Source organism: Giraffa tippelskirchi, chromosome 1 (assembly GCF_054371585.1).
Source record: "Giraffa tippelskirchi isolate mGirTip1 chromosome 1, T2T-mGirTip1v1.2.pri, whole genome shotgun sequence".
Classification (NCBI taxonomy): Eukaryota; Metazoa; Chordata; class Mammalia; order Artiodactyla; family Giraffidae; genus Giraffa; species Giraffa tippelskirchi.
The window spans coordinates 213,410,607-213,423,386 of NC_137275.1; the positions used below are offsets into that span (position 1 = coordinate 213,410,607).

Sequence of the window (12,780 nt, forward strand, 5' to 3'; positions counted from 1 at the left end):
GGAAGAGTTAGCTTTCCAAAGAGGTGCTGAAAATAACCCCAAAACCTTTACTTAATTGATCTATAAAGTCCCTTTAAGTCAGTGGAGCCATCATCAGCCTTTTCCTCCTGAGTTTTCTCGGGATAGAACCAAGTCTCCACTAATCTAGTAACCACTATAAGCCACGCTGCCAAAAGTCTCTGTTCATACACGGGTTTTTTGACTTGGTCTCCCTAAATTCTAAAATTAACAACCAAAATTCGTGACCCTTTAAATGACCCACACTGAAGATGGAAAGACAGGAAGGAATTTGCCTGAGATAATTCTGCTCTGGTCCATGAAGGTGTTTCAACTTCCTCTAGCTTTCACCAGAAACACCACTTCAGTCTTATCCACCCGAGGAAATTACAAAACCACTTCCCTCATATGAAAGTTCCTCTGTAACATCCAAGCTGTTGGCACTACAGTCTTGAGGAGCTTTGGGAGCTTGACTTCCATGAAAAACAACATTTAAGAACATGACACTGTGACACTCCAGGCGAACATACGCCTTGGAGGGCAAGGACCACGCACTTAATCATCTCTGAGTTTCCTGTGCCACACACAGAGCTGGCCACCCAGCAGGCCTTATTAGATTCTTGAGAAATTAATGTTCTACATAATTTTTTTAAATGGGGCAAAAAGGGACTTTCCTTTATGGAAACTCCGCACATGTGGAACACTGCTGTTAGGACAGCAATTGGAACAACACAGCACAGAGCGGGTTTCTTAATAGCTGTTCAGAATCAGAGGTCATTCTGCTGACGGTCAATATACTTTCAGAAGCAATCTAAACCCTGCACATTCTAATAATGAAAATGGGCGGGACTAAGTGAGTACAGTGTACTCTACCCCTCACCAAAGAGCCCATTACGAGACTCTGTGGGAGGAGAGGGATAAGGCAACACAAAAGCAAATAAGAGATGAATTATAACACAATAAGCTGTGAGCAGTGCAATGGGAGACAGAGGCTTTGTCATCCCTGCTCCCCGGCGAGGCAACTGAGTGATAAAAGCCCCAGATCCCCACAGCTGGATGCCTATCTCAAAGGCTTGTGCACAGGATGCTTCATCTCATTGTTAATAGTTCTGAATGAGAAATGACCTAAATGCCCATCAACAAAGACAGATTAAAAAAATGACTCCTCCATGTAGTGAAATACTATTCAGCCTTTAAAATTGATTTAGGCCTATATTTATTGATGTGGCAAGAGATCCATAACACAATGTGAGATGGAAAAAGAAAAAAAAGCAGGTAGGATCCCTTTATAGAAAATTATTATTTCTTATCAACACATGTCCAGAAGAATTTATAGAGGTTATTTCTGAATGTGGGACTGTGAATGATGTCTACTTATTTTCTTTTTCACTTTTCTGCGTAGTTTCTTCCTTTTAATGAGAATATTATTCTCACAGTGGAGGGTGTGGTGAAGTGGGTGTGCCAGGTTGTCAGATTTTATTATTCATTCACCACTTGCCTATCCAGTGGTTTTTGATGATCAGTTTGTCTCATTAGAGTGAAGTCTCATTGCTGCCCCTTAGCCAAGCTGAAGTCCTGGACCCTTAGCCCCTGAGAAGAGGACACACAAGGACTTGAAAAATCAACATATTTACTTTCCTGCCAAAGTAAGTATTATGCTAATGGCTTGACTAAACCTGTTCTTTGCCTCACTTTCAAATGAATTTGTCCATACCAGGCAAGGAAAGTTCTCCCCACAACCAACCTCAATCTTATTAGCCCCGGAGGCTCAGAGCTTAAAGGAGCTTGTCCCATTTCTTTCCTTTCTCAAGTCTCCTTATCATATTTGGAATAGAATAAATTTCAGCCCACTGTTCCTCTCTCTCTACTGGCAAACTCTGATCTTAATCCAGGCCCTGCCTGTATCATTTCCTGAGCTGTGGTTTTCAACCCTGGCTGCACATTTCAGTCACAGATACGCAGGTTCCACCCAAGATCATTATACAGAATCCTAGATCGTTAGTGTTTTCCAAAGGCTGCCAGTGTGCTCATTAAATATTTAATGCTGAAGTTTCCCTGCATCCTCTCCTACCCAAGAATATGTCCTAATAATGACCCTGGGGATCCTGAAACATCCACAACCCCTTCTGAAGACTGCTGTCTGAGGTCTGTAAAATCAGCAAGTTCAGGGTTTACGAGCCAGATGGCTACTGCCCAGTGTTAACTGACAAGCAGATCACGGCTGGATGCTCTCCTGGACAGGAAACGCCCTTCCCTCTGACCACGCTGCTAAAGAAGTTCCCCTCATCCTCGTGCACTGGCCTCCATCCTTCCCAGCAAATCACCAGCCACAGAGCCCTGCCCCGAGCAGGACCTACCAAGATGGAGGTCTAGGGCTCACAAAGCTGGGGAAAAAAAATCAGAAACAGCTCCATTTAAAAAGCTCCTTAACCCTGTGGTGTTCTGATCAGGTTTGCTCATCTGCATCAGAGGCGATAAGAAAGCCAGTCACAGTCCTAAAACGAGATGATAAAACCTCTCTTGCGTCCTACCAGTTCAAACTGACCCGACTTCCTTCTTAGCTGCAGGGGATGACCGGACCCTGATTACTCGTATTTAATCCCACAAGACCACCCCGGGACTTAAAGACCCCAGGTACTCAGGCACAGTGTGGCATTTAGCAAATCATATCCTGTACTTGGCTTGAAGCCCAATTTAGCAGCAGCAGGACCTATCTCAGATATTCACCTGCATCTGGCTAAATATAGCCAGGCCGCCTGTCAGCAGAGACCAGGACAGATGGCTCCAGCCCTCTTATCAGACCAGTAAACCAGTCACCGGAAAGAGACAGGGGCGTTTCTGAGTTCAAAGGGCAAGGTATTTAACTCAGACACTCTAATGGGTATTAGGTAGTTTCTGATCTGAATTTCTCATACAAGTCCATCTGGCAAAACTCCTTCCATAAATTGAGATGTGAGATGATCTGGCAAAGCCCATCTGTTCTGACTGTACATCAGTTCTAGAATTATGACATACATGAGACTGGCTGTAGAATTTAATTGTCTAAAACCTACACACAAGCACTTGAATCACAGCAGAGGCTCGGGGCTTGACAACGGTCTAAAAACTTTGCCGGAACAACCCCTGGGCCATCACATTTGAGTGATGGAACTCATAACTGGCTTTCTAGTACCTCTAGATTTTCTTGGCTCGTAAAAAGTGTCTAGTTTGCATTTAAATTAGAGCTGGAAGGAATATGAGATAATCATATCCAAAGGATATAAAGAGAAAGAAGAGAACGAACACTTTTGGAGCTTATTGTGTGTGATATTGTGATTCATAATAAGAAATGTATATTTGGTCTTCGTTGGTTTCTGGCACAGAGCCCCTAAAATCCTTGTAATTTCCTAAGTGGTAACAGCAATAAAAGTGTCTTAATATTCATAACAAACCTCTTTCAATGACACCTGAGTTTATGTGAATGAGGTTCTTTGGGAAAGCACCTAGGGGTGGGGCTGGTTGCCAGGGGAACCAAATGCATGAGAGCAGGAACTTTCAGTCCCATCCCCCGATCTCCAGGAAGGAGGGAGGGGCTGGAGGTTGAATCAATTACCAATGGGTGATGATTTAATCTATAGTGTCTGTGTGATGAAGCCTCTGTAAAAACTCAAAAAAAAAGTTCAGAGGTCTTCAGGGTTGGTGAACATATGGAGATTTGAAAAGAGTGATGTGTTCAGAGGGTCACAGAAGCTCCACACCTTCCCACCCCCAATACCTTGCTCTGTGAATCTGTTTCATCTGTCTATTCCCGAGCCACCTCCTTTTACGATAAACTGGTAACCTAGTAAGTTAAATGCTCTTCTGAGTTCTGCGTTGGCTATGGCAAAATTGATCATACCCAAGGAGGGGGTCTGGGAACCTCCCACTCACCTATTGCCAGTAGGTCAGAAGCACAGGTGACAATCTGGACTTGGGATTACTATCTGAAGTGTGTGTTTGGGGGTCGGGGAGGGGCAGGGAGGTGGGGAGTCTTGAACGACTGAGTCCTTAACCTGTGGGATACCTGACACTATCTACCTGAAGCATTCATATATTGGTGGTGTTGGAAAAAAACACACATTATATTATGTAACATCCATTGCCTTCTCGGGCCTCAGAGAAAGGTGGCTGTGGCGACGGCAAGGGGTACCGTGCATCACGGCACTAGTGAGGCAGGATTCTAACTCAGCATGTGTCCGCAAGATGCTCTGGGCCTCCACACACACCCCGGTCTGACACTCGTTTTCTGCCTACAGGAGGGGCTCTCGCCTCATCCTCAACCTCATCCAGAAGGAAGTCCTGTCAACCTGCTGTGTACACTGGCCACTCCAGGCTTCCTTGGGGGTTTGTTTAACTCAACTGCAGAGACCCCTTCCCTTCCCTTCCCAGGTGGCTCAGTGGTGAAGAATCCACTCACAATGCAGGAGATGTAGAAGGTGTGAGTTTGAGCCCTGGATCAGGAGGATCCCCTGGAGAAGAAAATGGCAACCCACTCCAGTATCCTTGCCTGGAAAATCCCATGGACAGAGGAGCCTGGTGGGCTCCAGTCCATGGGTTGCAGAGTCGGACATGAATGAGTGACTACACAACAACAAAACAGAGACTTCCTTTGATCAACTGTTTCCCACTCAGCACTGATATCTGCACGTGGGCAGGAAAACCCGTGCTCTGCCCACACTCAGAAGCAGGCTGCTGGGAGGCCTGGGGCATTTCTTGAGCTATTTGACACATCTTTGAGAAAGAGGTGGAAGACCAGAATTCAAGTCCCAGCCCTGCCACTTGCCTGGGGTGTGGCTGTGCCCTCACCCTTCAGCTTCCTAGTCAGTGCACTGAGCTGTCTGCTGACGCTGGCTAAAGAATCAACTCCCTGTCTCTGGAAACTAATGAACCATTCATATGCAAGGAAGGGTTTGTCGGCACAAGGGGCAAACATGCTGACATTCCAGGCACCTATCAGAGTGAAGCCACAATAGCCCCTCCGCGTGTCCTTCCAGCAGTCACCATGTCTGTGTGTCAACCTCCCCTGGCAGCCATGGGCCCCTAATTACCCATCTACCCAATTCCATGCTGCAGAGACCGGAGAGAAAACCCCTCACAGGTGTTGAGACAAAAGCCCAAATCACCTTTTCTGGATTCCCTGCGGCCAAACGGATCACCATAAGATGCTCTCTTTTCATGCTGGGATGGGCTTGGGAAAGGACTCAGGATGGCTACCCCTACCCAGTAGAACACCCGCCCCCAAGATGGGATGGAGGCTCCCGCTTGGTGGGGCAGTGGTGACCCCTGCCCCAAATCCCTGCCACTCCTCTGCCTGGCAAAGTCCTCTCGTCCTCTGTGACTATAGCCCTCCCCATGTTCACCCTCCCCCTCTGATAGTTTGATCACCCTGTCAATGACATTCAGGCTCTAGGCTCACAGACAAGAGGACTGAGCCCCCAGTATTCCAAGGGACCACTTGTGTGTCTCCCCACCAGACTGCAGCAGACAGGGACATTGTCCAGCCTACCCATGTACCACAGAGCTGGCCACTGAGTAAACTCCAAGTCACAGTGCACTGAATGGCTACGGACTAAATGTTTTCTGTGTGTGTGTGTGTGTTGCGGAGGGGTGTCTGGGGGTAGAGGAGTGTGACACTACCATGTGTCATGAAATCAGTATAACCCAGTGGAAAAGTGCCGGCCACTGCAATGACAGACCAGGTTCTGAACCTTGGCTCTAACCCCTGCTTTAACCCTTGTGAGGTTCCGAGTAAGCTGCAGCTTCCTCATCTGTAAAATGGGTCTGCTTCATGGATCAATGATGAATAATTAAACACCAGTTCTATAAAGCCTTTGGTTTGATGCCAGTCTCAGATCGGAGTAGGGACTCAGCACCTACCAGACCAGCCAGGAGAAAGCTGGGTGGATGCAGGCCAGAGCCCGGGCTCTCAGAAGACAGCTTTGATAAGTAAAAATAGAACCCGTGCCCTGGCTTTGAGCTGTGCCCAGCGAGAGCTACAGATGGATTCCTGGGTGGCTTTCCTGCTTTAATACAGAGAAAGGAAAGAGGAGGCCCCAGCCCCAACTGCTAAAAATAGGTGATGCCAATAGACTTTGACCTTGCTTCAGGGCTGGGCAGCGCACTATGGAAACCAGGCTTGGCTCTTTGCAGGGAGCTGGGGATGCAGAGAGTTGTGCCAAGAGCCCTGCCACTGCCAGCCCTCTGATATGAATATCAGGGGCTGGGTGGGGATGGCATTCTTGGCAGGAGCCTCTACCACAGCGCAGTAAGCCACTGGCCAAGTGGACCATTCCCTTCCTGGCCCCCATCTATTACACCTGCCACCAACTGCTTCATCCTAGACCCTAGGAAAAATCAATGGCTCGGCGAATCTTTCCAGAAGGTCTCATCTAAATTGCTAAGGTCTCTCCTACAGCCTTGAGGTTCCAGCTAAGCTCAGTGCATCACCTCTGGGGGCCTGATGACTTATGAGCCTGCCCACCTGGAAGAAGACACCCACAACCATGATGAGTTACAAAGCCCTTTCTCCTCCCTTAACTCACAGAGTCCCTCAGTTTCCCTGCGAAGTGGATGTTACTGCATCCACCTTGGTGCTAAGAAAACTGGGGCTCCAGAGTACCGTGTATTGAAAAGAGTGCCTAAACCTGAAATTGTTAAAAACCTGGGTTCGTGCACGAGCTGTGCAACTCACTCAGTGACTTGCCAAGATCTAAGAGCTTTGGTTCCCCCAGCCAGAAGACGTGAGAAATTTGACCAATGGCTCCTAAGGTCCCTTCTGGGGCTAAAGACAAAAGTTCTAGGTTGTATGCCTTGTTACCACGAGTCGCCGAGTCAAGAGGAGAAGGTCCTAAGTCTTAGGATCTAATCTGAAAGGTTAGCTCACATACACAGATAATGACCTTGCGGCCAAATGAGCAAACGGCCAGGGAGGGCGAAATAAACTCAGGTTTACACAGAGGAGGAAAAACACTTTGGAAGTTCAGGGCATGCTGCATGAAGGGCTGTCATCAGAGTTGGTCTTGAAGGATGGCCAGAAGTTAAACGGGATGAGAAAGGGCATTCCAGGAGCTGTACCAGCATAAGCAAAGTGACTAAACAACAACAAAACATCACCAGAGCCTAGCCTGCAATGAGTCCCAACTGGAAGGCAGACTGATGAGAAGAGGGCTGGGAGCTCCCGCTGCCCCACATGGCTCGGATCCTCAGAGTCAGGCAGACAACGGCCCTGCACCTGCTCTTGTGGGGCAGAAAAGCATGCCATGTTTACAGAGCTGCATGCTGGAAAGGCTTTAGCACCGTCAGAGTCTGAGCTCCTGCAGGTGTACGGCCTGGGAAGGATGCCTGGATCCCATTGTGAACATCCCTCCTGCCACACGGGGCCTGGGTACCGGCAGGCGGGAAAGCCTGGCAGCCAAGTGAGCAGAGGCTCACAGCAAAGACTTTCATAATGGAGTCACGTCCGTGGCTTTCGGAGAACCCGAGTGGCTGGGGAGTGGTCGCCTGGGGTTGAGGACACGCCACCAGGGCAACAGGTACTTGGCTCTCATGGCAGAAAGATGGGTGTCTTCTCCCTTCTGACTAGAGGAGATGTGAGGGACAGTACCCTGCCTCTCCTTTAGTCTCAAATCATGGGACATTAAAACCAGAAGGGGTCTTGGAAGAACACGTCCAACAAACCCATTTTACAGATGAGGAGACCGAGGCCAAGGGAGAGAAGGTGGCTTATCTAAAGCCCATCAGACCAGAAGCAAGATTAGGGCCTGAACTGAGTCCTGGGCCATAGACAATCTAAAGCCAAAAATACTATACAAAGAGACAACAGGAAAAGCAGCTCTGGGAAGAGGACTGATGAGTGTCAGATGCTGGGGATGGCCAGGAGAACTCTAAATTCAGCACTCAGGAAGCTACTGGAAATGGAACTCTGATGCAGGTGTATAAATGCTGGAGAAACAGGCAAACTCCCTTAAGAGAAAGCAGTAAAAAGAACGGACAGAGAGAAGGAGACACTCTGAGGTACAGGGAAAAAAACTCAAGGCATTCGGGCTAAATGACCTTGGTCTTCTCAGCCGGAGGTGAGGTCACCTGTGAGAACAGTCTCTGTGGGGACTAGAGGTCTATGCTGCAGACTCAGAAGGGGAACCCCGGGGCACTTCAGGGTCCACTGGGGGTTCATGAGGCTCCAGGAACAGCTCGGGCCTTGGATTTCGCTGAACCTGTGATCTGTGCTTGGGCCAGAAGGCACGGCCCGTGGCTCTCCAGCAACGCCTGGCAGCCCTGAAGCAGCAGCAGAGGAAGCAGATGGGCCTGCATGCATGTCGAAGGGGGGTCAGGGAGGGGACAGTCACGGGGGCAGGAGAATCAAAGGGCAAATGGGGACACAAAGGACATGCCTGAGGCTTGACTGGGCGGGGAGGAAGACCAGGGCAGGAGGGGGTCGTTGAGGGCCAAGGCCACGCACGGAGGAACGGGAAGGAGGGTGTCACAGGGTAAGAAACAACAGAATCCTGGATCTTGGAGTGAATGGACAGTGACAAGACCCAAGGTGCATTTGGGTGAAGTTTGCTCAAATGAAACTTCAGTGAGAGGAAACCATGTCTGGAATATTTAGAAGCATCAATAGCTTGAGTTCTGAGTTTGCCCGGGGAGGAGGAAAACGGGCACTTGAGGCCTTGAAAGAAGGGAAGAGAGTGCTGAGGTCAGAGGGTGCAGCACTGGGTGGTCCAACCTCAAAGGAAGCAGAAGTACACAGCGGAGGGCACAGGGGGTGGTTGGTCTGCCCTTCCCTGAGCCACAGGGGCCAAAGGGAGGGTCTCCAGCTCACGGGGAGGAATCGGGACCAGGAACTCAAGGAGGCGGCAGGATGCTCATGGCAACAGTCAAGGGGCTAAGGGCGGGGGCTGCAGGCAGACAGGGCATGGGCTGCAGGCAGAAGAGGTCCTGAAGGTGGGGAGGAAGTCGGTGGTGTAGAGGGGGCATCCAGTGGGTGCAGGGGGACACATCTGCCCAGCAGGCACTGTAACCCAGGCGCACTTAAGCCCTGGCTCCACTGCATCACCGCAGACTGAGCACCACGCCATCCATCTCAGGTAGACCCAATTTCCAGGCATCGACTTTGAGTATCTCCTTACAACCATCATGCAGAGCCCCAGGAAGTATTTAAAAAGTGTCTTTCAGGTAGAAAGGCTTAGCTACACAGGAGGAGCTCCAGGTCTCAGTTCAAATATCGCCTACCAGAGAACTCACTCTTTCATACTCTGTCTAAAGTAGCACTGCCCCTTACTCTGTCTCCTCACTCTGCTTTATTTTGCTTAACCCTTATTACCACCTGTCATATTATGCAGGTATTACATACATACACTGCATTATCCACTGCTTAGAACAGGGCCTAGTGCACAACAAGCCCTCAATAAATATTTTTAGATTGCTGAATAAATTCTCTTTGAAACCCAAAGCTAGATTCTACTGGGAATAGAAACTCTGAAGTCTTTCTTGCTTTTTAAAAGAATAAAGCTGACAGTATGACATTCCTTGATTTCAAACTATACTACAAAGCTACAATAATCAAAACAGCCTAGTACAGACACATAGCTCAATGGAACACAGAGCCCAAAAATGAACTCACATTTATATGATCAAGTAATCAACAACAAAGGAGGCAAGAATATAAAATGCAGCAAAGACAGCCTCTTCAATAAATGGTGTTGGAAGATCTGTACAGCTACAGGTAGAAGAATCAAACAATTTCTATCTCATACTACATATAAAAATAAACTCAAAATGAATTAAAGATTTAAACATAAGACCTGAAATCATAAAACTTCCAGAAGAAAACAGGCAGTATGCTCTTTGACAGTAATCTTAGTAGTAATTTTTTAATATGTCTCCTTAGGCAAGGGAAACAGAAGCAAAAATAAATAAATGCAACTATACCAAACTAAAAAGCTTTTACACTGTGAAGATAACTATCAGCAAAATAAAAACACCACCTACTGAACGGGAGAAGATCTTTGCAAGCGACATATCTGATAAAGGATTAATATCCAAAATACAAGAAGATCTCTTACAACTCAACATCAAAAATATCCACACCATCCTATTTAGAAATGGGTAGAAGATCTGAATAGATATTTTTCCAAAGAAGACACACAGATCACCAGCAGACAACATGAAAAAATGATCAACATCTCTATCAGGAAAATGCAAATCTAAACCACAATGAGGTACCCATCACCTCACACCTGTCAGAATGGCTAATATCAAAAACACAACAAAAAGCAAGTATTGGCGAGGATATGGAGGATAGGGAACTCTTATGCACTGTTTATTGGTGGGAATGTAAACTGATGCAGCCACTATGGAAAAGAGTATGAAGAGTCCTCAAAAAATTAAAAACAGAACTACTGTATGATCTAGCACTTCCACTCCCGGATATTTATCCAGAGAAAACAAAAACACTAATGAGAAAAGATATATGTACTCTTACGCTCAATGCACTGTTATTTATAATAGCTAAGATATGCAAGCAACCCAAGTGCCCATCAATAGATGAATGAATAAAGAAGATGCAGTATCTATACATACACACCAGAATACTACTCAGCCATAAAAAATAATGACATCTTGCCATTTGTGACAACATGGATGGATCTGGAGGGTATTATGCTAAATGAAATAAATCAGACAGTGAAAGACAAATACGGTATGATATCACTTATGTGTGGAGTCTAAGAAACAAATGAACAAACATTACAAAATAGAAACAGAATTATAGATACAGAGGACAAACAGGTGGTTGCCAGGAGGGAAGGAGGGAGGAAAAAATAGCTGAAGGTGATTAAGAAGCACAAACATCCAGTAGTTGCAAAATAAATGAGTCACAGGTCTGAAATGTACAGCAAGGAGAATATAGTCAGTAACTATATAATATTTTTGTATGGCAACAGGTTGTAAATAGGCTTATTGTGGTGATCATTTACAAATGTACAGAAATATTGAATTACCATCTTGTGTAACAGGAAGTAACATAGTATTGTAGGTCAATTATAAAATAGATAAAGAAATAAAAAAAACCAAAATAGTGGTTCTCAGCTGTGTTGAGTTCACTTACTCGGGCACCTCCACTGTGGACAGTTCTGTCTCAGGCAAAGCGAGGGAAGTCTTTGCTGACTAAACACAACCTCCTGGAGCCTGCAAGATGGCTCTCGAGCAATGCCAAGACCTGTTCGGACCACCCGGCCCCAGGGCCCACCAAGCATGGCTGCGCTTCAGCTGTGCTCACAGCACCTGCTCTCTATACCTGGCACGAGTCCATGAGAAGAGGGTGGCACAGCCTCTTCTGCTAGTTAAAAATATGCACAGCATCCCCAGAAGAATCCTTATAATGATATTTCTTTCTACCTACTCTAGAGATGCGTCTACACTGCATCCTCATGCTTGGAAATGTCTCCCTAGCACGTCCCCACGTGCAACAAGATACCGGAAACCTCCAGGGTGGGGCGTCACGGATGCATCACCTCACGTGGGCGCCAGCACCTCCATCCCAATGCTCTTTACTGCAACAGTAACGCAGTTTTACTCCTGTCTTTCTCTACCAGTTTCTAGTAATCGTGGACCTATGATTAGCCAGTCCATTGTGTAAGGAATCAAAGGAATACTTACCAGAACCTGGGCAGAGTCGAGGAACTGGAGGCCAAAGTAATCTGTTTCCACCAGGTCTAAGTGGTACACAATCTGATCAAACAAATCCTGGCCTTTGGCGTGTTTCTGGAAGATAATGGGTAGATGAAATTTTAGGAGATGACAGTTGATAAGAAACAAGGTTTTTTTAAAAAAATCCCAAACAACAAAATCACTTTCCTCTCTCTACCATACACATATGTGTCAGAGTACACAAATTTGTTTAAATGCAATTATTTTTTATTATAATACAAACTCATGATTAAATCCAAAGCATACATGATGACAAGAAAATCCCACCAAACTACTACTTCATAGGATGATTAGGGTACCAACACCTTATTATGATAAATGGTTAATAAACAGAAAAAAAAAGTCAAGCACTGATCCTGCCTTTAGCTGGAGCTCTAGGAAACCAAAGAGTTGCTGTTGTTTAGTTGCTAAGACATGTCCCACTCTCTTGTGACCCCATGGACTACAGCCTGCCAGGCTCCCCTGTCCATGGGATTTCCCAGCCAAGAATACTGGAGTGGGTTGCCATTTATTTCTCCAAGGGTTCTTCCCAACCCAGGAATCAAACCCTCATTTCCTGCATTGCAGATTCCTTACCACTGAGCCACCAGGAAAGACTAATCAAAGAGTAGATGACAGTATATACAAAAATTAACTGAAAATGAATCAAAGACCTAAATGTAAGAGTTAAAACTATAAAACTCAGAAGAAAACATACACACAAATCTTCATGACCTTGGATTGGGCAAAAGTTTGTTAGGTAAGACACCAAAGGCACATGCAACAAAAGAAACAACAAACTGGACATCATCAAAATGTAAAACTTTTATGCTTCGAAGAACACCAAGATATCAAGAAAGTAAAAAGACAATCCAGAATGGGAGAAAATTTTACAAATCATACTTCTGATGAGGGACTTCTCCAGAACACATAAAGAATTATTACAACTCAATAATAAAAAGACAAATACTCAATTTAAACACAGGTCAAGGATATATAGAGATGAGGGTTTCCCGGGTGGCGCAGTGGTAAAGAAGCCGCCTGCAGTGCAGGAGATTGGGGTTCAACCCCTGGTTC

The 12,780-nt window shown here is 46.3% G+C and overlaps 1 protein-coding gene across 9 annotated transcripts in view; it reads right to left on the minus strand.

The window, feature by feature from the left end:
- EPB41L4B (erythrocyte membrane protein band 4.1 like 4B) overlaps positions 1-12,780 on the minus strand; it is a 136,958-nt gene that overhangs the window by 89,195 nt on the left and 34,983 nt on the right. For all 9 annotated transcript variants that reach the window (XM_081526219.1, XM_081526187.1, XM_081526207.1 and 6 more), the window contains exon 2: positions 11,674-11,778. In XM_081526219.1, the coding sequence (XP_081382345.1) occupies positions 11,674-11,778 (105 nt within the window). The remainder of the gene's footprint in view (positions 1-11,673; positions 11,779-12,780) is intronic.